Genomic DNA, 27,386 nt, shown 5'->3' on the forward strand with positions numbered 1-27,386 from the left:
GCAAATTTGCTTTGGAGAACCTTCAATGTTGCAGACTTTTCTGTAGTCTTCCCCAGATCTGTGCCTCAATTACAATCCTGTCTCTAAGCTCAGCAGTCAATTCTTTCAACCTCATGGCTTGATTTTTGCTCTGATACATATTGTAAGCTCTGGGACTTTAAACAGGTCAACACAGAATATGTGGATATGCTAACTATAAATATATCCATCCATCCATTTTCCAACGCGCTGAATCTGAACACAGGGTCACGGGGGTCTGCTGGAGCCAATCCCAGCCAACACAGGGCAGGAACAACCACCACAGGACACACGCAAATACACCCACACACCAGGGCCAATTTAGAATCGCCAATCCACCTAACCTGTATGTCTTTTGTCTGTGGGAGGAAACCGGAGTGCCTGGAGGAAACCCACGCAGACACAGGGAGAACATGGAAACTCCACACAGGGAGGACCCGGGAAGCGAACCCAGGTCTCCCAACTGCGAGGCAGCAGCGCTACCACTACGCCACCATGCCGCCCGCTATAAATATACTGTATGTAAAAAGAATACTGCATTCATTACACTGTTTCAATAGTATTTCTCCATCTAATGTGCTAGCCATTAAAAACTTTTCTAAACAGCAAGGAGGCAAATGTTACAGATGGGCTACAATGATTACTTTTTCACAGATATAAAAAAGCCATGAAAATATTAGGCTACATGCAGTTTTGGAAGAATACAGATAGCAGGAATCATGTTAAATATTGGTTAATGGTAGCTGAGAATGTAAGAAGTGGAGTTATTTAAACTACATTATCTCTGTGCCAATGGATTGCAGTCTGACATGGAGAAAACAAAAGCATCCCAAGAGATGCAACAGTTGGCAAATATCAGTAAGTTGTAAAGATTCCAAGGATAGTAAACCAGCTAGAAAAATGTATTCAGTGTTTGGCAGAGTAAAGCTAATCCCTGATGCATCTATTGTCTGTGCGGAAAGCAGTAGTGTTGACATATTCTGAACTAAGAGCTCTTATTTATCTAAATATTTATTCTATATGCCACATTGTGGAAAATATCATGCTGCAATAAATGGCTAGATTAAAACATGCTAGACGAAGAACAAAAATAGTCTAATAAAACTTCCTCTTAAAGGTACTGAATTTGGCATTCCTTTAGATTGGGATTTAAAAGAAAAATGCATTCTAATGAAGCTGTATGGAATTTTCCATCTTCATTGCAAAAATAATATCTTTAGAAACACTCTGTTTCCTCCTTTTTCAAAATGTACAAAAATATGTCTTTTTATAAAGGAACCTCTCACACCAGTTTAGAGTACCACCTGAAAGAAATTCCTGGTGGAATCCTTCTCTGTAAAAACCACCTCAAGCCACAGAGCTTCCTTCTATAACCAACATCTCTTTAGCTCACCATTAGGTCTCCTAATATACATTTTATTTATTTATACAAAGGTGCCTTTCTAAGCACTCAAGGACACTGAACAAACAATAAATAAAAAAAGCACATTATAAACAGAACTTAAAGCACCAGAACATACAAAAAGTTAAAACCAAACAAAGCCATTGTAATCATTGAGAAAAAGCCATTTTGAACAGATGGGTTTTATGTTTACATTTGAAAGTTGAGAATGATTCAGTATTTCTAAGCTCAGTGGGTAATGAGTTTCAGAGCTTGGGAGCAGAATGACTGAATGCTCTGATTCCAATTGTGGTTAGACGAGCGAGAGGGTTGGACAGGTGGATGAAGGAGAAGGATCTAAGGTTACGGGAGGCTAATGGCAACATTAAGAAAGTCAGACAGATATGGAGGGGTGAGGTTATGAATGGCCTTAAATGTTAATAGAAGAATTTTAAAATTAATTTGGAACTTAATTGAGAGCCAATGAAACTGCTACAAGACCAGAGTAATATGGTGAATAGATGGGGTTCAAGTAATGATACAAGCAGCAGAATTCTGGACCAGCTGAAGTTTATGGAGAGATTTATTAGAGAGACAAAAGAGAAGCTGTGACGATGTGGGTTCGCTCCATGCTCCCATGCAGTTTCAGGGAGCCCTAGAACCCTTCACAGTCAGTAATTTTACCGATGAGCTTGACAGTGAGGCATAACAAGTGGAGCAAGGGGATGGTGTAATAGTGTTAAGTACTTTTATTTAAAACAACAACAAACAAGTATCCAAATTAAATAAAGTGCGGTGCTTCAAATCATTAAAAAAATAATCCATAAAATAGGTTTTTTGGCCATCAGATCACAAGGTAAACACTCACAAGTGTTGGATGTACCACATTAAGATCTCTGCAGTCATGCTGAGCGACTCCAATGTGCATCAGTCCTAGCTCAGGCTGCCTGTCCCTGACTTTAAGGTACCAGCACTAATTCTGTTTAGCAGGTGACGGAAATTATTGATTCAACGAAATGCAGCAAGTTAAAATAACTAAACTGTTTGGCAATTAATAGAAAAAATAGGAGGCACTTCTAAAACAGAAAGTACATTGTCTCACACATTAGTATTAAAATTGCCCCTCAGCCTTCTCATCTCAGTAACTTCAGAAGAATGCAGCTTCTCAAATCTAAACTGATTAAAAAACAGTTCAGTGACACAGAACAACCTTAATGGATTGGCTACAATTTCCACAGGGCATGAACTTGTGCAGGTATTTTAAATAGATCTTTGCACTCATGAAGGTCTGCTGCACACACTTCTGAAAGACAAACTTAATTAATGTAATAGTATAATTAATTACTATAATGACTGTTTTAGCTAAGTATGCTGTTATCCTGGTTTGTTCAGAATTTTTCCCCATAGAGCATCTAGTTTGAGTCTATTGACACACATGAAAGAGCGAGAGAACCTTCATTGACAAGTGATATGCATTTTTTGCAGGATCTGTATATCGAACTGTTGTTACATTTTCAGAAAACATGCAGGGCTCAAGCTGTCCTATAGCACACATAACGAGTATTTACTATGGAACTAAAATAGCACTGAAATATTTACTCTGTATGTACTATTTCATGTTGATTGTGATATTGCTAATTCAAAGAGGCAGCACAATCGTGTTTTGCCTGAAGCAGAAAAATTACATGTCTCAGCTCTGGTAATAATGCTTTTGCTTCCTTTGAATCCTCAATTTACTCCACCAAGAAAATTCTACCAAGGTCATGGTTCATTAGGATAATAACAAAGAAGGGTCACTTGAGCTGTAGTGTGAGGTTGGACAGTAGAAGGCATCACAATTAACTCTTCTCAATCTTCTGTAAACTCTCTTCCTGTTATTGTAAACAATTGCAGAATTGAGAAAGAAGAGCTTCGGTAGTGTCCCACAGGGTTCAACTTCTAAACAAAAACATCCTTGACTGAGTTTCAACAGCTTTCTCTCTGATGAAACACAGTACACAAAATGGATCATGCAATCGAAAGAGATAAAGCACCACATTTAAGGGCAAATACTTGTCTTGGAGTTAACTGAGGGAAAACTGCACAGCAAATCCTTTCTCAATGGAACACGACTGCAATTGCCCTGCTCCCACTCAGGATGTTCAACTTAATGTAACTGCAATATGACGATTATTTTTTTCTGACTAACAATACAAACCATAAGTTTAAATGTTGTATGTTCACATGTTTAATGGGACAAACATAATAAACCACATAAAACAACCATGAAAAATATTTGAAATCAATGTAAAAATAAATGGTTGCTAGGTAAACATAGATCAAATGCTGTTATTTTATAAATTACAGCATATTTACAATGTTTATTTTATATTAACAGTCTTCTGACATCTATTGAAATGGAGCAAGCTAAATTTAAATATAAAGTGGAAAAAAAAGAAGTTACCTGAAAATGATAGCATACTGGCAGAAGAAAGTTAACAAACTTACCTTGGTAATTACAAAGGAATTTTTAATTTTATTTTATCGCCTTTGTTTAGTTTTGATGCTTTTGTTGTGCAGTGCTTTTCATCAGTACTTCTAACATTGCAACAATCAATTCACTGCACAATAAAGTTTTTGCTTCTTGAACACTGTTGGATGTTTCTTATAGATTTTTGGGTGCTGATCACGAATATCACATCAAACTTTACCCATCATGTACCGTTTCAGTTTTGTCATGATTTTTTCTTATATTTGTATCCAAACATTTTCGCTCCTGTAAGTGACTTATCAACAACGGTTTGTGCAGCCTGCGCATGTCCAGGCATGGAATCGGGCCAGGTTGGAAGCTGTTCTGGACAGGTCTGAATGAGCTTGACGCTACCTCAGCATGCTATAAAGGTGGCTTGCATACACCGATCCTGCTCATTTAGTTAATATAGAAAGTCAGTGTGTATGTATAGTATCAGTATAGTAAAGTATAATATCTGTATTAATATAACAGTAAGTAAGCTTGGTGCTATAGACGTTTTGGTGTCGGGCGATATGTCTTATCAATGTCGTAACAGTCGCAACACATTCTGCTATATCTGTGGAGAATATACACTTGCGTCTCAGAGATGTTGGATGACTGCTTTTGTGAAGAAAACTTATCATCTGTATTTCGGCCTCAAAATTGGTGATCAAGACAAGGAATGGGCATCTCACATTTGCTGTGTGGCATGTGCTGTCAGTCTGAGAGCCTGGCTCAGAAGCACTCGAAAGATGATGCCATTTGCTGTTCTGATGATATGGCGAGAACAGAAAGACCATGTGATGGACTGTTACTTCTGTTTGACTAATGTGTCTGGTTTCTCCGCCAAAAACAAGAAGTCAATTGAATATCCTAATCTGCCTTTAGCAATGAGACCCGTGCCACATGACGACAGTCTTCCAATTCCGAAACCACCAGAGGATTGGACCTTAGATGAACCAGATGAAAAAACTGCAATATAGGGTACTGACATTGACATTGATCCAGATTTTGAACCATGCTCATCAGGCAATCAACATCTGAAAACACAGTCTGAATTGAACGATTTGGTCAGAGATTTGGGTCTTCAAAAGCAAAAGCCGAGCTGCTGGGTTCGAGACTGCAGGAATGGTGTTTGCTGTCACCAGGTACGCAAAATTCTGTGTTTTGAGGCTGACATCATGATATAACCAAATTTTTTGCACAAGTCAACAGTCTCTGTTTCTGTTGTGACATTGAAGGATTGTTCTCAGCCTTGGGTTGTGACCACAACCTGGAAGAGTGGTGTCTCTTCATTGATTCGTCAATGTTAAGCATGAAAGCTGTTCTGCTATACAATGGCAACGTTTATCCTTTAGTACCTGTTGCTTATGCAGCACATATGAAAGAAACATATGAGAATATGAAACTGTTGCTGAAGCACGTCCAGTATAGCAGGTACAACTGGAATATCTTTGGAGATCTTAAAGTCGTTGCTCTGTTACTAGGACTGCAGCTTGGCTATACAAAGTACTGTTGTTTCATCTGTGAATGGAACAGCCGTGCCAAAAAGTCGCACTATTCTTGACAGAACTGGCCACTCCGTAAAAAGTTAGTTCCAGGACAGAAAAATGTGGCATATGAATCGCTTGCCAACCCAGCAAAGATATTTTTGCCTCCTCTTCACATAAAACTGGGACTCATGAAGAATTTCGTGAAAACACTGAACAAGGAAGGCGAAGGTTTTCGTTATTTAAGACAGATGTTCCCAAGAATAACTGATGCCAAGATCAAAGAGGGCATTTTTGTTGGCCCCCAGATCTGACATGTTATGAGTGACAAGCGGTTTGAAGATCTGTTAGTTGGGCCGGAAAAAATTGCCTGGAAAGCCTTCAAAGACGTTGTTGACAATTTTCTAGGCAATTACAGAGCTCCAAACTACATTCAGCTGGTAGACAAACTTCTCAAAGCATACAAGACAATGAAGTGCAACATGTCACTCAAGATTAATTTCCTCCACTCACACTTGGACTTCTTCCACACAAATCTCAGTGCTGTCAATGACGAACACAGTGAAAGGTTTCACCAGGACATTGCTACCATGGAGAAACGATACCAGGGCAACTGGAATCCGTCAATGCTTGCTGACTACTGTTGGACACTGCAACGTGATGCACCAGACATTGAATACAAAAGAAAATCAGGAGCAAAACAGTTTAAATTCTGTTGAATTTAATAGCTTATGTGAAACATAAACATGACTAAATATGTTATTTTCAGTAAACATACAAATGTCTATTTCTCAGAGTTCCTACATGATGCAATAAAACCAAAACTATATTTATGCATACCCAGTAGGTACCTGACACACTCAGCAAAAACTTTTCAGGAAGCAAGACTTTTCAAAAAAATTGTTGTGCACTGTTATTGGAGGTGAAAGTAAAAAAGTGGAGCAAACGTTGGCTAACCTACGTTGGCTACCTAAGAACATTTTTACCTGTGAATAAGTCACTTCCAAATTTTCTGAAAAAAGCTGATTGGAAGAAAAGTTTTTATACTAAGAAGTGGAAGGGTAATGTCATGGGGATAAGTATAGTTTAGATGTACGGTATATAAAGAGATACATTTGTGTTAAGTATGCCTACCGCTACTACAATAACAAGATGCACTGCAGTTTACAGAGGTTACAAAGCTAAAGTATTTAGAATATATATCTTTAAATCTCAGACACATTTCAAAGTGAGTTTTCATTAACTGCAAAGGTTTCAAGATATGGGAGTACTGAGACAGGAGTAAGATAAGGTAGACTGATTGGCCCTTCCAAATACATAAAGTGAAGCTATATAATTTACAACATTGTTAATAATGGTGTTGGAGAGTGGGGATGTATTGCACGTTGGTTGGAAATGCAAGTAAGAATTTCACTCATACTAGTAGTGCTGCTACTGTTATGAACCAGAAAGAGTGTCAATGCACAATACGTTCAGAAAAATACTCAAAATTCTCACTAGTGAGAGAAAAATTGCCAAAACCCGACTAGTCACTTATACGGCAGTGAATAATCTTTATAAATACAAGATTTATTTTACAAAAACGCTTTGAACATAGGCAATCCCAACAGCAAATACATTCCCCATACAAAATCCAAAGAATTATCGACAAACAGAGCACAGAGGTAAAAAAAAATCCAGAAATACACAAAAGCACATTGATAATCAAAAATCCAACAAAACTCATCAGCATCAGAGGATTCAATAAGATACAAAGGACTGTGGGTTTTTCTCACCTTTAATAAGGATGAGAGCAGCCCCTTGATAGGCAGGTGGCCACACCTCTTGGGGGACTACTCACAAAACACGTGAAACAGAAAAAAATATGTATAGTGTAGAAGAATAATTTTAGGGTAACATAGCTTTTTATCTTAAACAAATAGGATAAAGGGTTAATAAATGTCAGAAACATTTGCAGGCATATTAGGAAACCAGATAAACGTCAAGAGAACAACAAAATGTACTTAAAGATGACTAAGAGATGACTAAGAAATCAGCAGATGTCATATAAAGAACCAGAATGGACAGTTGTTATATGCACAGAAATTTCAAGGGTGGTGGCTCAATTCAAAGATATAAGAAGAACCAGAATATAATAGACTTTTATTTTATTTAAGTCATTTGGGTGTAAGCCAATGAACCAAAAAGAGTAAATGTATGCATTGACTGACACTGTATTAAAATTCAATAGTTTATAAAATGAACCTCTGTTCTTTGTTCCTCTGATCATTCTGATCATGCTGTAGCAAACTGCTTTTGAAGAATGCTCCCTCTAAGGCATTTTGCCGAGGAGTAATTAAAAGATGTAATGAACAGCTTTTCTCCTGCCTGATTACTAATTTATCCTGTTAGAGGATGTTTCTTTCTTTAATAAGATGTTAAATTTCTACCACAATAGATACATAGAAAATTAAATGACAAACAAAATTAACATACACATAAAAAAATCAAAAATTAACAAAACATATAAAACAGCATTTGAACTCCATCCAGTGGAAGAACCTCGGCTGAAATATAACAACTACTACTACTACAGTATTATACTAATATATACATTTTCATGGATGACCAGGGGACAGCAACTGGATGGAAGGACCAGAGGAGAGAGTGTGTTCAGAGCATTATCTCCCCCAGGATGCTAGTGGGTCACCATGGATTCCCACAGGGCAAGCTGCAAGTTTGAGTTCGCTGAAGCCCTGTTGGGTTCCGTAGGTGCTGCCATGGGGAGCTGTAGAGGGTGCAGAGCCCTATTATGTCAGACTTCTGCCACACCTGGGAGTTTGTCTGGAACATGCTAATGGGTCACCTGGAATGCTCCCAGGAGGAGCTTAAAAGGAGCCAGCTGCCACTACTCGGGGCCAGAGTCAGGAGGGAGTGAGACAAAGCTTGCAGCAAGAGGAGTGGAGGTGGATGAGAGATAGAAAAAGAAAGAGAGAGAAAGCCAAGAAGATGGCAAATAAAATACTGTTTTGATTAGTACTATAGTGTACTGGGCTACTGTTGTGAATGAAAGAAAAGCACATCCACACTGCAATAAACATATGTTGTGCTTGGTATTTGTGCCCAGTGTCTGTCTGTGTCAGGTTTGGTGGCTGGTGTGCCCCCTGAATACAAACCAAATGATTTAAAAGAAAGAAAACTTCTTACCTGGCAGTCACAGTCATAGTGAGGGATTATCAGGTGTATTGCTTTTGGTATAAAGGAGCCCCAGTAGCGTTTCTTGAGACACTTCTGCTGAATAATTTGTTGGCTGAAAGTACTCTTATTGTGTCAGAGAGAGGATATGCAGCATTGTTCGTAACTTTTGTTTTAACTCTTTTCTTTCTGCTATTTTTTTATTCTCTGTCTTTGTCTGTAACATTTTTCCCTTCCAGTAATTACAAGTTATTGAATTTACAAAAACATTTTTTTTTGTAAATTTGAAACCCTCATTTAGCATTTTTCTAGGGATTGACTTAAAAAAAAGTGTTAAATGCAAGGAACTTGATAAACAAAGAAAATTGCCAGTCATTTCTCAGAATCCCATTAATACAGGTCTGGGTTCACTGTGTTTACCTTATTTATACTTTCAGTTATTTTCACAATTATTAGTTTCAATGCAGTTTGAATGTATGCTGATTTGTTATATTTAATTTGTGACATTATTATTGATGTTTTTGCTGCTTCAGATTGTTATTCTTTTTCATGAATGCAGTCATGTTATTAACAGCAATAGCACAGTTGTAGCTCAGTTGCAACATGGTGTGTACATGGCTCTATTCCCAGTTTTTTACTCATATTTGACATATGTTTGATTTTTTTAGAGAGCTGTGGTCAGCAAAGCATGACATGGAATTGCAGCTTTCAGCAAGAATTTAACTACTTTTGAAACTGATTTTTTCCATTCAAAACCTCAACATTTCACTTCCACCCATTCCAATTCCTCTCTTATGTCTACATGCTCCTACAGATATGGCAGTGATAACTGCACACAAAGCAACAGCTACAATTTCCTATTTTCACTTTCATTTCTCATCCTTGTCATCTTGACTCAGGTAAAACACAGCACTTACTTTGCAAGTTGTGTTTTTGCTTTCTGGTGTCTATTCACACTTTCCTTGAGAAAATGCATGTGTCAAACACACATTTAGTCACATTAAAAATGAATTTTGATGCTAATTTAAAAATAAAAAACATGTAATTCCCTTTGTTCTCTTTATTTGTAGTCTTAATCGTTCAGGGGTAACTGGCTGACAGACAACACGGTGAAAAGTCAACTTGGCGACAGACAACTCGGCAAAAAGACAACTTGGCGACATCCTTTACCAGTTAAGTAATAGTTAGGTTCAAAGAGATTTTTTAATGACATTTATATGACAACGTAGGGTGCCGGAAAATCAACAGAATCATCTTCTTTATGAGAGTCCCAGTACGTTGAGAGTAAAGATATTCCTTAAGCCGTACTCACAGTTCACCTTTTGTATTCTAAATAACGTTATCACATGATTACAATCAATACAATTTATATAAAGGATTAGCAATTTTGGTTGCAGAAAATAATGTAAGATAGAGTTTGTTCCATCTGCAGAATAATGTTTGTTCATCAATTATATAAATTTATTTTCAACATTTTAAATCATGTTGTCATTTCAATATAAATAAAAAATTTCTTTGAACCTAACTATTACCTAACCGATAAAGGATTTCGCCGAGATGTATTTCGCCAAGTTGTTTCTTCGCCGACTTGTCTTGTCGCAGGGTTGTCTTTCGCCGACTTGTCTTTTCGCCGAGTTGACTGTTGCCCAGTTGCCACCGAACCAGTTTTAATATAAGAAAAACATTTTAAAAAGGTGAGAAACAAACACTAATTTATCCCCGTCGTGTAACTGTCATAAAGTAATGTGTTTCTTTTTTCACAGACTTGTAATTTAATGATTAAGACAAAAATAAACGAAACTGTAAAGAATGAGCTATTCCAAAGAAATGTGAAACAATTAGCTTCACCATATACATTCAAATCCAAAACAAAATAATTCTTACTATGAAGAGCTCTCACAGTTAATTGTCTAAATCTTTGTCTAGAGACTGCAGAATCACCAGAACACTACAACAAAGAGTTTATTTCCTGTGTGCATATCAATTTTAATTAGCAAGTTTTAAGTGTAATAATCTCCCTTACAGTTAATGCAAATATAAATGATTGCCCACTGTCTGCAATAAAAGTTCAATGTACTGAAACATTGCCAGGACTTACCTTTCTAATTGAAATGGAAAGACATACTGTAAACATGATTAATTAGCTGTAACTTTCTTATATATTCATTCAGATGTACCACTCTTTTAAAAACTGTTACTGTGTTGAAGAATTTACCCGAGGGATTCAGTTAGAGTGTCCTTTTATGTTTGTTTTTAAGTCTTCTAATTAACTTAGGGCAAATTTCACATGGCAGAACAGAATAACTGTAAAAAAAATGCTTATTCCCATAGCCCAGAAAATCTGTCATCAAGTAGACATTTTTTTCCAAACATTAATAAACATCAGTGGTTTCCTGAAAAGATTTTTACTTTTGGGAGTTATGTAGACATTAGAATGTTTATGTGACATTACTGAATTGTAGGGGAATTTTGTAAGTTCTAGCTTTTCACATATGGCCTATATGTGTGTAATAATCTTAAGATTTAACATTTTGTGTAGTTATAATAAAAACAGAAAAAAATGTGAAGAGTTCCACATAAAGCAGAAATAACAGGCTGTACATTTCCTTTATTAAGAATATTATACATTGTAGTTAAAGATTTCTGTACTTGGTATTCTACAAGGGAAAAGCAGTTGGTGAGCCCAAGTAAGGCTGGGCTCATCTAAAATGAAGTTTGGACCACCCAGTTGTGAAGTATTATTCTGCATCTGTTCAAATGCTTATGTAAGGGAAAATCTTACTGTATGAATTTATAAAGTGACTCTAACTATAACCGCCTGTTTAACTAAGACATTCTGTATCATTTATTCCAGTACATCAAGATAAGATCATATGACATGTTAACTTTTTCTTCTTCTCTATAAGAGTTTACATGTATGAAGTCATATTCAGTGACACATATTTGCCAAAGACATTTAATACAGTATGTTTAACTGTTCAGAGATTTTAGATAATATTAAAACATAGCTGTGTTTAAAGATCATATCATTTATCCATTCATTTATGGGTGTAAACTGAAATGTTTCTTTACTGTGTTATATAAATGAACTTAATTTATTTAAGACCATTGCTTTCTCATTGTAGTCAGTCTTGTCACAATGCAATGAACAGTGCACATGGCAGGCTCTATTGGGCTTATTGTAATAAAGATCATCCATCTTGAATTCCTTATTAACAGTGACTCATTGATATTCTTTATTTATAGAGAATTTTTCCTAACACTTCTTAGATGTTGATGATGTTGTCAACCTAGTCAAATTAAAGTGCTGTTCAAGTTAAATAATTGGTTATTTTGTGTTATGTCCACCCCCTAAATTTGTTCATGTACACTCATAGTAATTGATTATGCTTTTTTAAAATAATGAGCAGTCAACAAACATTTAAACCAGGAAATCAGAATCTCACAGAACACCCATAGCATCTCTTATGAACAAAAGGGTGCATAAAATGAATGTGAAAATATCACTGGCTCAGACAAAAGCTCCACATATGACACATGAGAAATAATTTGCCCTGCATACATCCTTGTTGTAAAAAAGCAGAAAAATATGCAACTTGTTTTCCTTACACCACTTTACAAAGTATAACTGATTTGACCACATCTTAGCATCAGAGCAGACACAACCCAGCACTGCTTAATGGTAATCAGGCCATGTTGGTACTGAGATCGTCTTATTAGGGTACACTTTGTGTTGAATGGTGGATTTGAACATTTGGTATCAGATGTTTTAAAAAGAAGTTATAAGACTAACACTTTAAAGTGGACTTGGGTACATTTAACCTTTAGATCACAGAGCAATGTTTCATTAAATTATGCCTTTAATTTGATTGAAACCGTTTCATAAATCAATTTTTTTTTTCTTTTTACTTCAGGAGATTTGTTTTTCATACTGAAAGCTGTCTACCTGCTTTGTTTTATTAGTTGGATTGAGATCTTCTTTTTTCCTACTGTGTATTGAGAAACACAAAAATGTTTCTTGTCTCAATTCACAATCAGTGTAACACCACCATGTACTATAACTTAATTTTAACAAATCAATCTGTGTTCTACTCCTGGCTCAGACAAATGAATACATTATGAACAGCTCTTGTCGTTTCCCTTCAAGAAGACATCCAACAGTTGCATGTGTTTCATCCAGCTTCTCTCAAGATCCCAGTGGCAAGATTAACCTTAGGTCCCACTATGGTGACATTTATTTAATTTACAAGATTAGCAGGTCATTTGAGGTGCACAAGCCATTTTCCTGTTGGATCAGTTCCCAGATATGCTTGTGTCTTTTTTGTGAATAATTTCACATTCCTGCTACCAAAATTTTACACATGCCGTGCCCCTTTGCAAATTCTGGCCTCACCACTAGCCCAAGCCAAAAATTGACGGGACAGTTCTATGCATGACATCTCTGTTTCACATTCCAACTGGGATGTCAGAAGTGTTAGGACATTAGTTTCTTTAAATATTGGTGAAAGTCGACATAACTTTCACTTCTGTTTCTGGTTTGGGCATGGTAAAAGACTATTTTTCAACAAATAACCCCAAAACACTTGCTGCAATAAGCAAAATAATACAGTTTACATCCAACATAAGGATAATACAACATGCATAGATTCAAATATATACAGACACAACACAATGATGAACTATATAAAACATAAATCTTTGTTTGTCTCTTATAGAAAAAAGCACAGAAATTATCTAAGGAAACATTATTTGTTCAGGCACAGCTTTTATACGTTCTTATCAAAGTTCTGGCCATCCAGAAGGTTAGATAGATGAGTGATGATCATTCAAAGCTTCTCGAGTGCTTGCATTTTTGATTTCTTCACAGCTCACCTGCACTTGCTCACCTCCCACTCAGCTCCTCTGTGAAGATGTGTGTATGTGTGTATGTGTGCATGTGTGTGAATGTGTGTGTGTGTGTGTTACACATTTTAAAAAAGCTGTGTGACTGACGCTGCTGATTTAACCTAACGTTACTTAGTTTTCCTACTAAATTTAGAATGTAAAACTTGTAACAGCTAAAGACTTATCTTTAACACAGTTTATTACTTTTAGTAAAGGCAACACCAATAATCTTAATTATAGATGTTAATACATTCGCTGGCTTAACCTTAACTACCAAATTACAAACAATAGATCTCAGAATCAAATTAGGTGTACTTATGGTTTGGTTCCTATCAATTCAAGGTGGAGTGATGCTTTGTTCCAAATCCTTCAGGATCCATGGATGTAGTGAGAAGTCAAGCAAAATGATACCCTTTATTGTCTACCTAATAAGATTACAATATGCAAGGTTTTGTGGCAACTCAGGCCCCTTCTCCAGGCAAGATGATTACAGTATGCAGTCTATACCATTACAAATGTCTGAATTTTGTGTTAACAATAATGGCTATGAAAAACATTCAGTCCATAGGACATTTTCACATTTTGTTTTTATACAACACTGAATAACAGTGGATTTTATTTGGCTTTTTGACACTGAATAACAGAAAAAGACTTTAATGACAAAGCGAAAACATATATCTGAAAAGTGATCTAAAATAGTTACAAATAAAAAGACATAAATAATTGATTGCATAACTATTTGAATTTTGTACATGCACATTTTGGCAGCCATGACACCAGGACACTGCAATTTTTTCCACTGCACTCATTTTACCTTCTACCCTCACAAGCCCACCAGGGCTTGTTGCAGATAAGCATCCCCATAACATGATGCTGCCACCACCCACCTTGCTTCATTGTGTGGGTGTTATGTGTTTGGCTTACCCTGAACATGGTGTTTAGTCTGATTGTCAAAAAAACTTAAAAAATTGTTTTATCAGACCATAGAATCTTCTATAAGCAGACTGTACCTTCTGGCAAATTCTAGATGAAATGTCCTGTGCCTTCTTTTAACAGTGACTTTCTCTTTGCCACTCCCTCATAAAGCTGCTGAAGATGAAGCACCTGAGCAACAGTTGTTGTATTTGCAGTCTCTTCAATCTTATAACTCCTTCAGAGTTCTCATTAACCTCTTGGAGGCCTCCATCACTCAGTTTTTGTGGACAGCCTCCTCTAGACAGATTTACAGCTGGTCCATACTCTTCCATTTCTTAGTGATTGATTCAACTGGACTCCAAGGAATATTCAGTGATTTGGATATTATCTTGCATCCATCAACAGAATTGTGCTTTTCAGTCACCTTTTAACAGAGTCGTTTGAGGTGTTCTTTTGTGTTCATTGTGTAGGTTGTGCCCAAATACTGACCCATCACAAGCAGCACCTTCCAGATAATGAGCATTTATACTACAATCATTTGAAAACCCTTGACTACAGACAAGTGACCTCCATTTAACTAATTATGTGACTTATAAAACCAATTGGCTGCACCAGTTATGATTTAGGTGTGCCATATTAAAGGGGGTGAATACTTATTTGGTCAGTTATTTTGAGTTTTATATTTGTAATTAATTTAGACCACTTTGCAGAGATCTGTGTAAATTTTGACATCAAAGTGTCTTTTTTGGTTAATCACTGTCAGAAAGGTCAATTAAATACATTGTGATTCAGTGTTGTATAACAAGAAAATGTAGCAACTTCCAAGGGGTGAATACTTTTTATGGGCATTGTAAAAAATATATTAAGTGCAAGAAGTCATTTAGATTAAAAATGTCTAATTGACTTACCTCCAAATAAACAACCCATGGCATAACCAAGGTAGCTACCAGCAAATCTGCCACAGCCAGACTGACAATTAAGTAGTTTGTTGTAGTCTGAAGTGCCTTTTCTCTGGAAACTGCCATGCATACTAAGACATTCCCAAAGACAATGACAAAGATGAGCAATGTCAATAGCATTGCATAGAAATTGTACTGGTGTTTTTGACTTATGTCTGTTCCATTGTTATTTTCTGTCCAGTTTCCATCATAAGAGTTATTATATTCAAGCATCATAAAGGAATCCATTGATGTGGTTTGGAGTGGTCTTGAGAATACCCTGTAGGCAAAAAAAGAACTTTTATTGTATAACAGCATATATCAAAAAGTGAAAATACAGCTGAACAGAAGAACAAACCAAGTTTATTTTGTAAAATATATAAACTGAAAAACCTCACTAGGGCCTCTCAAGCTGCAATGGAGGTTCCATTTTATTGGTGTTTTTTATATATAAAATCTCCATAACAGCAGTGAATTTCAACCTTGAATTTAACTTCATGCTTAAAGAAGTGACATGTGCTGCTCTGTATTATTATATCTTTAATAATAATGTATTTTTCATTCTGCCTGCTGATTGACCACTCATCTTCCAAAATTACTAGCTCTGAACAACATGACATGACTTATATACATAATCTTATTACTTTCAGATTAATCACAGGAGAGAATTTACTGATTGATTTTTTTTAATGAATTCATCTACTTGTTTTTTTGAGATATTTCTTACTCGGTTCACTACGAGTAGTCATTCAAACAATACTAGGCCCTTTGATTCCCTTTGTCTGCACGGGTTATCCTCTGACATCCCAATAACATTTGGGTGCAAGGTTATGACCCATCAGACTACATAATTTTTCCATCGATTTTCCGTCGCAAATTTCATTTATGTCATCTTAATTATGACATGCTTCCATGACCAACAGCCATATAGTTTGATATCCCCAGCACCAAAAATTATATTTACAGAAGCAGAAAATTTTCCAAATGTTATTTTATTATACAGGTGCTACTCATTTTAAACACTGCCATGTGCATTAGTTTAATTTTGAACCACCGTAGTTGTATATTATAATAATAATCAAACCTGTTTTTTCATACTGCAAGTGTAGAACACTGTGAACAATTCCCAATTGGCAAGTTTGACATCCTCTCCAAACTACAATTCATGTAGTGTTTTGCTAGCTTTAATTATCAACTGTAAACTAATGTGATTTAAATGTGTGTAGATACTGCAGCAGTTGGAGCTGTGCAGAGGAGAGCAAAAAAGTGCATTCCGGGACTAAAGAACATTTTATATTTCAACAGAGTCGAAGAAGAAAACCTGTTTAGCCTTGAGTAGAGGTGTCTGTAAGTGGACCTTACAAAGGTCTTCAAAATTCTCAAAGGCACTGATAATGTAGATCCAGCAGAATTGTTTAAACTTAACCATGAGTTGCATACTCAAGAACACCAGTGGAATGTAAAGGGAAGGGTGTTTATGACTTAAGTCAGAAAGCATTTGTTTTATTCAAAGAGTTGTGATAATCTGGAACAAACTACCGAGACATGTAGTTGAAGCAGAAACCTTTGACAACCTTTAAGAAGTATCTGGATGAGATACTGGGACAGCTTAGCTATTAGCTAAACAAACGAACCTGATTCACTGAATGTTCTCCTGTAATTTGTTGAAAGTCTTATACAGTATATTGTTAAATTCTAATATTATTTATTATTGCCTTGTAACTTGGCACTTGGTATAATATTCAGAAAATAAGATAGAAATTGTAAACAGAGAATCCTTTACATGCACAGTTTGACATCAGGAAAAGCAGAGCTTAAAGCTATGTGTGTATATTAAAAATCATAGTATCATAAACCAGGGGAAACCAGACTTACTTTCAGGGAAATCAGAGATGTGCTGGGGTTAATACTGAAAATTCTAGATTTAGTGCAGCTGCCTGAATGGTTCATATGTCTGTGTGGAGTTTCTATATTCATTCCATGATTACATAGGTTCTTTGGACTGTCTAGTTTGCTCCTATGTCTTGAAGACAAGTAAATTAAGCTGATTGTCAATGATGTACAAATGAATGTAATCCGTAGTGGACTAGCACGCTGTTCAGTGTTTGCTCCTGCATTATGCCCAATGCTGCCATAATAAGCCACTGCACATTTCTATCCTGCATTGGAAGAAACAGCTACCAATAATGGATAAATGGGTTATACCATTACTATTTAAGAGATTTAAAATTATTTTTTTCAAAACAAATATATTAATATGTTTTGCAGTAAAAAAAGTATTTGTGAAAGTAACTTTAAACTCTAAGGTTCTTTTCATATGGGTGGACAAGTTAATACTGGAAATTATTAAATTATTAACCTTAATTTACATGTACATTCTGAAGTACTTATCTATTTAACATTTACTCATCGCAGGCACAGTGCACTCAATGCAATAGACTGCAGTTCATACCAAATATGAACGCATTAACAATGGCTGGCTACCTTTTATACCTTAACAAGGACTAGGAGCTACTCAACTGAAAGGCCACACTCCTGCTTGGATGTGTTAATCTGGTTTTGAATTGCTTTTCCATTAAGCGCTTCATTTCAGAATACCATAGCAAAGGCCAAAAGCTATCTCAAGGGCTGCACTCCTGTCAGGATTCAGGGATGTGACACTCTGCACCAAAATAACTGCACTTGAAATAGCTGAACAAATATTCCAACAGAGGCCAAGGACTTTCTTAAAAACCTTTGCTTACTAAGTTACGGGTATAGCACCATACTAGAATCGCCACCCCTGAAAGTACAGTACATAACCTAAATGAACACAATTATATTAAAATTCATTGGTCTTTGCTAAATGTCATTAAACAAGACAATTTCAGCTAAGTAATACTCAAATTTTATTTAATTTATTTTCAGAACATATTATCTGAACAATTCCAATCAGGGTGACACAGCAAGCATTGCATGAGGTTGTGGCTATAGTTGTTTACTTGTTGCAGTGTTTATCTTCTTAAGCCAAGTATGATTTTTGTGAGTATTGGGACAGTTGTACATGGCAAAATCTGACCAAGCTCTCTTATGTCTCTCTGGCATTTGTGAAATCTACTAAACTGCTTTTTTTATCTTTTTCCTTATGGGTTGCTTTTGATAGCTAATTTTATGTAAGTTATTGCATTAGTAGAAATTGGACAACTGATAAGTTCCTATGGTTGTTAATTAGGTTACTTTTAACTAACCATGAAACATGTTAATTTTAAAGTTTCAAGCCCCTATTTCACATCTACAGTACTTACAAGCATTGACACACTGGTTAGATTATCCGAGCTTGAACATATACATTGTAATGGTAATAATAACTTTGCATTTTCTTTCCATCCATCCGTCCATTTTCTGTTGCTTATCTGGGTCTGCATCATAGAAGCAGTAATCCTCTAACTCTTCAGGGGGACACTTCGGTATTCTCAAGTTAGCTGAGAAATATCTCTCCAGCATGCCCTAGGTCTGCGCTTAGGTCGCTTCCTGTGGTAATCTGCCTAACAGGCATTTACACCTTAAAGGAAAAATGTCCTAAGAATAGGGAAGAAGAGACGCTCACCTTTATGACAGGGTACGCACAGTGTTCTTCAACAGGTCTGACCTGAAAGTTCACTTGACCTATCACCAGCGTCCCACTGTGGGAACCTGTTGAAGCCAAAGTTAAAAATCCTCGCGAAACACACACCTGCACTTCAGCAATTAAAACAGCTAAGTACTTTTTCTTTTTTGCTCTGTGAAAGATGATTTTTCCCCATTCTTAGGACCTTTTTCCTTCAAGGTGTAAATGGCTGGTAGGCAGATTAGCACAACTCCCAATTGGACATGCCCAAAACACTTACCCAGGAAGATATCCAGGAGGCATTAAATTGGATGCCTGAACTGTCTATACTTTAAGCTTCTGTTGAATGTCTGTGCTCAGCACCTTATCTCTAAAGCTAAGAGCAGACACCCTTCAAAGGAAGCTCATTCCTGCTATTAGTATCAACAATCTAGTTCTTTTGGTTACTGCTCAAAGCTCATGATCATAGGTGAGGGCAGTAATGTAGAATGAAACTTTGCCTTATGGGTCAGCTCTCTCTTCACCACAACCGGGCACATGACTGTGGAAGCTGCTTCAATCTGCCTGTTGATCTCCCTCTCCCTTCTTTCTTCACTCATGAACAAGACCCCAAGATACTAACACACAAGACAGCACCTCATTTTCAAACTGGAGATAGCACTCCACCCTTTTCCAGCTGAAAAACATGAACTTGGGAGGTGCTGATTCTCATCCCAGCCATTTAGCACCTGGCTGCAATCTATGCCAGTGCACCTCTGAGGTCACTGCCCAATGAAGCCAAAAGGACCACATCATCTACAAAAAGCAGAGATGCAATCTTTAAGTCAAGGAATTGGACATCTCTGGCAACTCTGGAATCAAAATCCTGGAGAGGGGTTGGACTTTATCCCACTCTGGAGTTGCCTAGGGTGAGAGACATCAGATGGGTATGGCTTATCTAGGGTTCTATGCGAGTTTAGCCTGGTGAATGAGAGGGTCACCTCCCTGAGACACTGAGTTGGATGAAGGGCGCTGACCATTGTCTGTGCTTATGTTCCAACAATTGGGTCAGAGAATTTGGCCTTCTTGAAGCCTTTGGAGAGAGTGCAGGAAGGTGCTGTCTCTGAGGACACATGGGCAACAACGGTGAAGCCTGGAGAGGTGTGTTTGGAAGGAACAGCCTACACGATCTGAACCCAATGGGTGTTTTGTTGTTGGACATGTGTGCTAGTCACAGTTTGTCTATAATGAATAGCATGTTCGACCATAAGAGTGCTCATATATGTACTTGGCACCCGTACATGATCAATGATAAATTTTGTAGTCATGTCATCAGATCTGCATTTTCCTTTACATTTGCTTATCCCTTACAATTCAAATTTCTTTTAAAACACATTTGTTATTCTATTACCCTGTTTTTCTTGAAAAACACATAAATCATTGGTCGTGGGGATCTTTATGATCTAGTGAGCTTATTTGTACTTGCCTGATCTTCTGGTTACCTCTCCACCTTAGGTTAAAAGCTACATTTAAATAATTCTAAAATGAAAACTCACTAAAATAAAACATAAAAATAAAATATTACAAGTGGTATTTAGCAAACTGTACATTTTATCCTCACAAAATGTATATATTATAATTAAACCTATACTTTTAGTGTTTTATAGTAAGTTGTACAGTGCTCTTAGCTTCTAACTAAAAAATGCACTAACTAAAAAGCCGAAATGCTATATATCAGTTGAAGGGAAGGGAATATTTAATATATGGTATACTCATAAGGCATAAAATAGTATTAATCTGAATTAATCACAGCTCAGTCTACAGGATTCTTCATAGAATGTTCAGAATTTATTATTTGAATTTAAATGGGTGTCTCAGCACATTTAATCATTTTTACATTTGTCATATTTCTGGGTATTGTGTGTGTGTTTTCTCTATAGTTCTCAGCGATGTATATAAAAACAACCTGACATTTCACATCCTTCCGAATCGATAATAATCAGAGCAAAGAGCCCATTACATTTTTAAAAAATCAATGCATTCAGGAAAACACAATTTAGAGAAAGAGACTCATATAAATTTAAATGCTTTTAAACTCTTAAAAAAGTCAAATAACTACATGTGTCTGAGTGAGGGATGCAGTGGGTGCTTAGTCTAAGTTTCTCTCCACAATTAGGACTTTGTTTTTTCTTTCTTTAGAATGCAACATCAACTCTGCACTCAAGCTGGCCTTTGACCTGGCAGAGTAACGACAGCTTCTTTAGCAATGTAAAAAATTAACCTTTATTAACAAAACCATGACGTACGGGCACCATTTTGTACAGTTAAAAACGCATGTATATAAGTATTTATGTGCTAATAAATGAGATAAACATTTATTTCTAGAAAAAAAAATCAGTGTTTATGCCATTTGCTGCTAAATCGATTAACATTTAGTATAGTCATGCTGTAATCCCCGCATGGATAGGATGATCACCTAGTAAAAAGTGTGACATTTGTGCTGCTTACAGGTGTTTGAGGTGTAGTGATAAGCTTCTGAAAAGTACCTTTGTTAAATGTTATCATTTTTAATTTTTTTAAATTTAGAGGAAATTTCTTGGTTAATGAGGCATCTAAATTGCAAGAAAATATCTTCAACAGTATCTACTTTGGTGAAGCTAGCTCATCTGTAAATACTTTTTTTTACATTTAGCTTTAATTGTTGTAGTTTCTCATTTTAATTTCAGACAGATATGTGCATCATCAAATCTTTAAGCCTTGAATGTTACCTTGGCTTAGTTTATCCTATAACAGGATTCAAAACGCTTCCTACAGTGGGATAGTGCAGAATTCATGTCCCCCATGCAATAACAGAGATGGGTTTCCTCCCTGAAAAAAAGCATTTACAATAGGCCCAGATTTAATTAAAGCTCTTGTGTGATTGTGAGTCTTTCAAGGATACGTCTACACGGTAGCTAAAAGTGACTCTGCTCTGATTTTCTCTATCCTGATTGCCTCGTATCTGTTTCTTTGTTTTTTGTTTTTTTGACTGTTCAGATAAATTTTATGACAAACTCAAATCTGTCCATCCTGAATGTGTCCCATATCTGCAAAATTAATAAAAACAATTTTCTCAGACAGATGCAAACTAATAGATGCTGGTTGCTGCTCCACATCATTTCAGTGTAGGACACGTGGAAATTCGTCAGCTCATGATGACAGGAAAGAGAATCAAGAAATGAAAGATCAGCACTATTGGTTTGAGTACTTCACACTTGCTGGTGTTCTGTACATTGAAACAAATGGCCAAAGGTCAGGAGATGGGACTGGTGAGACGGATCTGGATGGTTTGGATGCAAAACAGACATTACAAGAGCAGTGTAAATACTTTCTGAAATGTTTTGATTCAATAAATATTTTTTGATAGTTATACTTTACTAGTCATACTGATTGGGCCTCTCAAATGAGGAGTCTGAGTGACAGGGCTTGTCAGTGTCCTGGATAAAAACCAAGCTCCAGGCCTTTAATGACCTCTTGGGCACAGCCATCAGCAGTGCACCTGTCTGCGGAGAGACTGTCGAGCACATTGAGAGGTTTACTTACCTCAGCTGCAACATTCATGTCTCTGGTGACTCTTCCTGTGAAGTCAACAGATGGCCTGGGAGAGCATGGGGGATCATGAGCTCACTGGAAAGGGGTATGTGGTGTTCCCAATATCTTTGCCAAATGATGTAGGTCCAATTCTTTAGCGCCCTGTTTTGCTATATGGTTGCAAGACATAGACTCTATTCAGTGACCTGAGACAAAGACTCGACTCCTTCGGTATGGTGTCTCTTCGGAGAATCCTTGGATACCAGTGATTTGACTTTGTGTCAAATGAGTCATGGAGTCCTGAATGGGGCACTTTGCCTGCATTGTAAGGGAGCATCAGTCACAGCACTACAGCCATGTAGCATGATTCCCTGATCTGGCTTGCAGGATCCTCATTGTTGAGGACGCGAGCAGCTGGACCAGTCCAAGAGGATGCTCATGTAACACCTGGCTATGGCAGACAGATGGTCATTTCAGGAGAGTGGGACAGGACCATGTGTCTGCCTGAGAGCTTAGCAATCAGTGTGGTGTGGTGGGTGCAGCAATGTGCTGTTTCAGTGCATGCTCCCCATCCTGACCTGACCTGATACTTCTCTAATAAAACAGATTGACAGTTTCCTGCATTTAATGCTTTTTTCCATCCATAGAAAAATTCTACATGTGTTGTCTCCTGCATTTCAAAGTCATTTGCCACTCCACTGAAGTCAGAAACTATACAAACAAACATTGAAGGTCTAAACTAAACCTGCATTAAGACTGGCAAATTTGTTGCAGTTCGAAGGAAACCTGCTGTGGCATTAACATAAACTAATTAAACATTTTGAGCTCCTAATATTCTTATTTCCTTATTTCTCTTCAAATACTACATACCTTATTTCTACTTGGATCTGGTGCTATCGTGATAATCTACATATTGTTAAAAATAACCTTGTGGTCTTCTGCAATGGGAAGAGGTGGGAAAGAAGGACAAGCAGAAGAAACCTTTTGTTAGCACGCACCATTATGTTCAATTCACCTGACATATATTATAATAATCTGCTCCATTTATGACACTGGCAGCATTTCACCAATTCGCTCTTCCACTGATACTTTAAGTATAGATAATTCCTTTGATAGTTTGCCAATGGTTATCTGCTTGATTTTGGCAGCACTTAGCTATTTTCTTATCATGTCAATCAATGGATCTCTTTGCTATCTAGTAACTTGTGCAGATTTTCCCGCATTTGCCTTCCTGTTCCTTGTAACCTCACATGACATAGCACAATAGTTTTTTCATTGTTTCATATAGCCTAAAAATGCACAAAAATTTTTTCTTTGCAAAAATTAAATGTATTTTTTTGTGGCCAACGTTGTGGATGTCTGTTGAGTGGGCTCTTTGGGTTTGGAGGCCACAGCCTCGCGGGGAAACGGGGGCATCTGCTACCCCAGTGATATCCTAAAAGTCACAACACACATAATAAGCAAACTTGACATCACTTTACCTAATTTAATGGGAATAGCTAAATAGTGCAGCACAAGGTCCTTAGCCAGCCCTAGACATCCATCTAATGCAGTATTTCATAACATAGTTTCAATGCTATAGTATATCAAACTTTCCAGCTTCACACAAAAAATGAAACCAACTTATTCTGCTCCCCATAAAGAGGTTATTTTCTAAAGAACACTCTGAACTTAATTAGAGGGCTGTCCCTTGGACACCCAGAGCAGAATCAACAGATAAGAAGAACAGACTGAATTCTGACTGTTCTCTGAATCTGAGAAAAGGTCACTCAGTTTCTGACATTTTGCTCTTTTGCTTTGTATTTAGCCAGCTATCCATCAAAGGAACAAAATAAGCATTCTTTTTACTTCTCTGTAAGTTCCTTTTGAGCTTGAAGTAAAGAATGAGTGTGCAACAAACAAACTATGCCCTGTAGTAAGCTATTTTCACCCATATTCTAATGTATAATGTGGATTTAGAAAACATTCAGATTCCTTCATTTTCTGCACAATTGATTTTAAATGGATAAATTTGACATTTTGATCATCATTCTAGACTCAATAACTTATAATCACAAAGTAGAAACATGTTTTTAGAAAATTTAGCAAATTTATTAAAAATGAAAAATTAAAATTTCCAGTTTCCAGTATTCTGACCCTTTGCTGTGGAACTCCAAATTGTGGTTATATATATTCTGTTTGCTTTACATATCCTTGGCATGTGTCTAACTGCATTGGAGTCCACATGTGGCAAATTAATTGGACATCATTTAGAAAGGCATATATAAAGTCCCACAATTCACACTGCATGTCATGACAAAAATGAATCCATGGAATCCAAGGAACTCTTTGTAGACCTCCGTGATAAAATTGTGGTTAGGCATAGATCAAGGCAAGAGTAATATAAACCATTTCTAAAGCTCTGAGTATTTCCTGGAGTACAGTGGCCTCAATAATTATGAAATAGAAGAAGGTTGGGATTATCAGGCCTCTTTTCAAATGTGATCTAGCTAACTTGAGTAACCCAGCAAAAAGGACCTTGGTGAGAAAGGTGACCTTAAAATCACTCTAACATAGTTTCAGAAATCCTGTGCTGAGATGGGAGGACCCGTTGGAAGGATGGTCATCTCAGAAGCACTCCATAAATTTAGCTTTAATGGTAGAGGACCTGGACAGAAGCCAATCTGGAGTAAAAGGCATTTATAGGGTCGCTAGGAGTTCAAGGAAAAAGATACTCTGGTCTGATGAGACAAAATTCAACTCTTTTGGGCAGAAATCCAAGCCTTGTATCTGATAAAGACAAGGCACTGCTCAACACTTGCCTAACACCATCACTACAGAGAAGCATGATGGTGGCAGCATAATTCTATGGGGTGCTACTCAGTGGCAGGGACAGGAATACTGGTTTGAATTGAGGGAAGAATGAATGCAGCCCAATACAGGGAGGTCCTTGAAGAAAATCTCTACAGTGCATACAGCCTAAGACTGGGGAAACAGTTTGACTTTCAGTATGACAATGACCTGAAAGTTTTAATGTCCTTAAATGGCTAAGCCAAGGCCCAGATTTAAATCCCATAAAACATCTGTGGAGAGTCCTGAAGGTGGCAGTTTACAGGTCTCCCATCTAATCTAATGGAGCCTAAGAGGATTTGACTGGAAGAATGGGATAAACTACCTAAATCTAAGCATACAAAGAGACTTACAGTACCCAAGAAGACTCTAAGCTCTAACTGCTACCAAAGGAGCTGCTATAAAGTACTGAATTAAAGGACTAAATACTTGTATGAATGAGAGATTTCCATTTTTAATTTTGAAAAAAATTTGCAAACATTTCTGAAAGCTTTGTCATTATGCATGCAGATTGATGAGCAAAAGTGGTAAATTTATTCATTTAAAATTAATTCTACAGCACAATAAAGTTTGCAGAAGGTAAAAGGGCAGAATGTGTTCTTAATCCACTGTATATAAAATATATGCCATATTCTGTATATTTAGATCCATTCATCCATTATAAAATCTACCTCATCCAGTTGAAGAGCTAGTGACTAATTTATCAGCCGTCAGTGCAGAGCACGATCCAAAAATGAACAAACTGCCAGTGTGCCACTGCAATCTGAAATGTTTTAAGCACTCACAAAACAAAGAATACTATAAGATAACTATTTATATTAAATTACATTTCCTGAGTCATATTGTTTGCAGCTGCTTAACACACTGGCTTTTCTCCTGTCACAGTCTTAAAGTGCTGTTATGAGCTGTTATTATTTTAGATGGTTCTTTCAAATGATTATGTTAAAATGTAACACTTTACAGTTTGAACCTCCCTCTTAAATAAAGCTGTACAATCCCACAAATCATAGTATAATGTTTTGCTACCTACATTATCAGTGCATTGATCATGCTCTTTGATTATGGCCACAATATGAATCCGATTGATGTGTCTGTCAAGGGTTGTTTGTCTGATGCCAAGGTATCCGCAGTTTAGCAGCACCGCCAAGACAACTGCAAGTTTATAGCCTTCCCATGTAACATTTCTGTTGCCCAATGGGTGATGCTGGGAACATTCTAACTCCCTGCTTGTTTGCTGTGTCTGTGTCTATTGAAGTAGTATCTCCCATTTGAATAAATACCCTGACTGTTCCTGTTTTGAATGGAATAAAGTTGGTTTTCTTGAAGTCTTTGGATTCAGTGTCTTTTCTTGGGTGCAGGACAGTGACTCATACTTCACAATATATAATTGTACAGTGAAAAAGATGGACTTTTTAAACTTCATTTACTCTTTATCCAATCTCCCTTGTGCAGTAGGCTTTGGCTCCAACTATTGACATGTGATTTACCCTTGGCTCACTTCCTATTTTAAGTTATCCGACAGCATTATAAAATAGACATCTAAGGAATAGAAATTTGTGCCTTTAAAAGGACTACCTGCTCTCTCTTTGTACTTAGTCTTCTAATCCTGTGAGTCTCTTAGTCAGCATAGATCTGTTTTCTTCCTGATACCCTTTAGTATGTCTCATTGGAGTAGGAAACACAAATGAGAGGCCATTGTGCAGTTTTACTTTCAACCCTTCAGGCAGCATGTAATCCTTGTCCACATCAGAAAGCTTTGCTAGCAAAGGAAGTCAATATATAAAGGAAGATGAGGAGGAGTAAGGCAGAGGTGGGCAGCAAATGAGCAACGGTGTGACAAAATGATTGAGCCATTTCAATTGCATTTAAAAATAGTCCTTTCCTGCTCCTGTAAAATCTGAAGACATAATCTATTTGCAGGTTTAAAACATTCAAAAGAAACAGAACTTTATTTCCTTATCTCTGCCCACTTGAGTTACTAGTTCATGTAACTGTGTGTCATCTTGTATATTTTCCCCATGCCTGAATTGGAAATTTCTCCTTTAACTTTTGTTTTTGTCCCATAATTCAAACATTCAAATCTAAAATCATAACTGTAGATTAACTCTGGAATGGGGTAACGTCCTGTCCA

General features: G+C 36.8%; 2 protein-coding genes across 2 annotated transcripts in view; one reads left to right on the forward strand and one right to left on the reverse strand.

Moving 5' to 3' along the window:
• The window catches only part of ankk1 (ankyrin repeat and kinase domain containing 1), a 523,463-nt gene that overhangs the window by 388,778 nt on the left and 107,299 nt on the right, over positions 1 to 27,386 (forward strand). The window lies entirely within an intron of this gene.
• The window catches only part of LOC114657256 (D(2) dopamine receptor B-like), a 347,132-nt gene that overhangs the window by 103,390 nt on the left and 216,356 nt on the right, over positions 1 to 27,386 (reverse strand). Inside the window, exon 2 of the mRNA XM_051931881.1 lies at positions 15,262 to 15,571. Coding sequence (XP_051787841.1) covers positions 15,262 to 15,540 — 279 coding nt within the window. The 5' untranslated portion in view covers positions 15,541 to 15,571. The remainder of the gene's footprint in view (positions 1 to 15,261; positions 15,572 to 27,386) is intronic.

The sequence above is a fragment of the Erpetoichthys calabaricus genome, chromosome 9, assembly GCF_900747795.2.
Source record: "Erpetoichthys calabaricus chromosome 9, fErpCal1.3, whole genome shotgun sequence".
In the NCBI taxonomy this organism is placed as follows: Eukaryota; Metazoa; Chordata; class Cladistia; order Polypteriformes; family Polypteridae; genus Erpetoichthys; species Erpetoichthys calabaricus.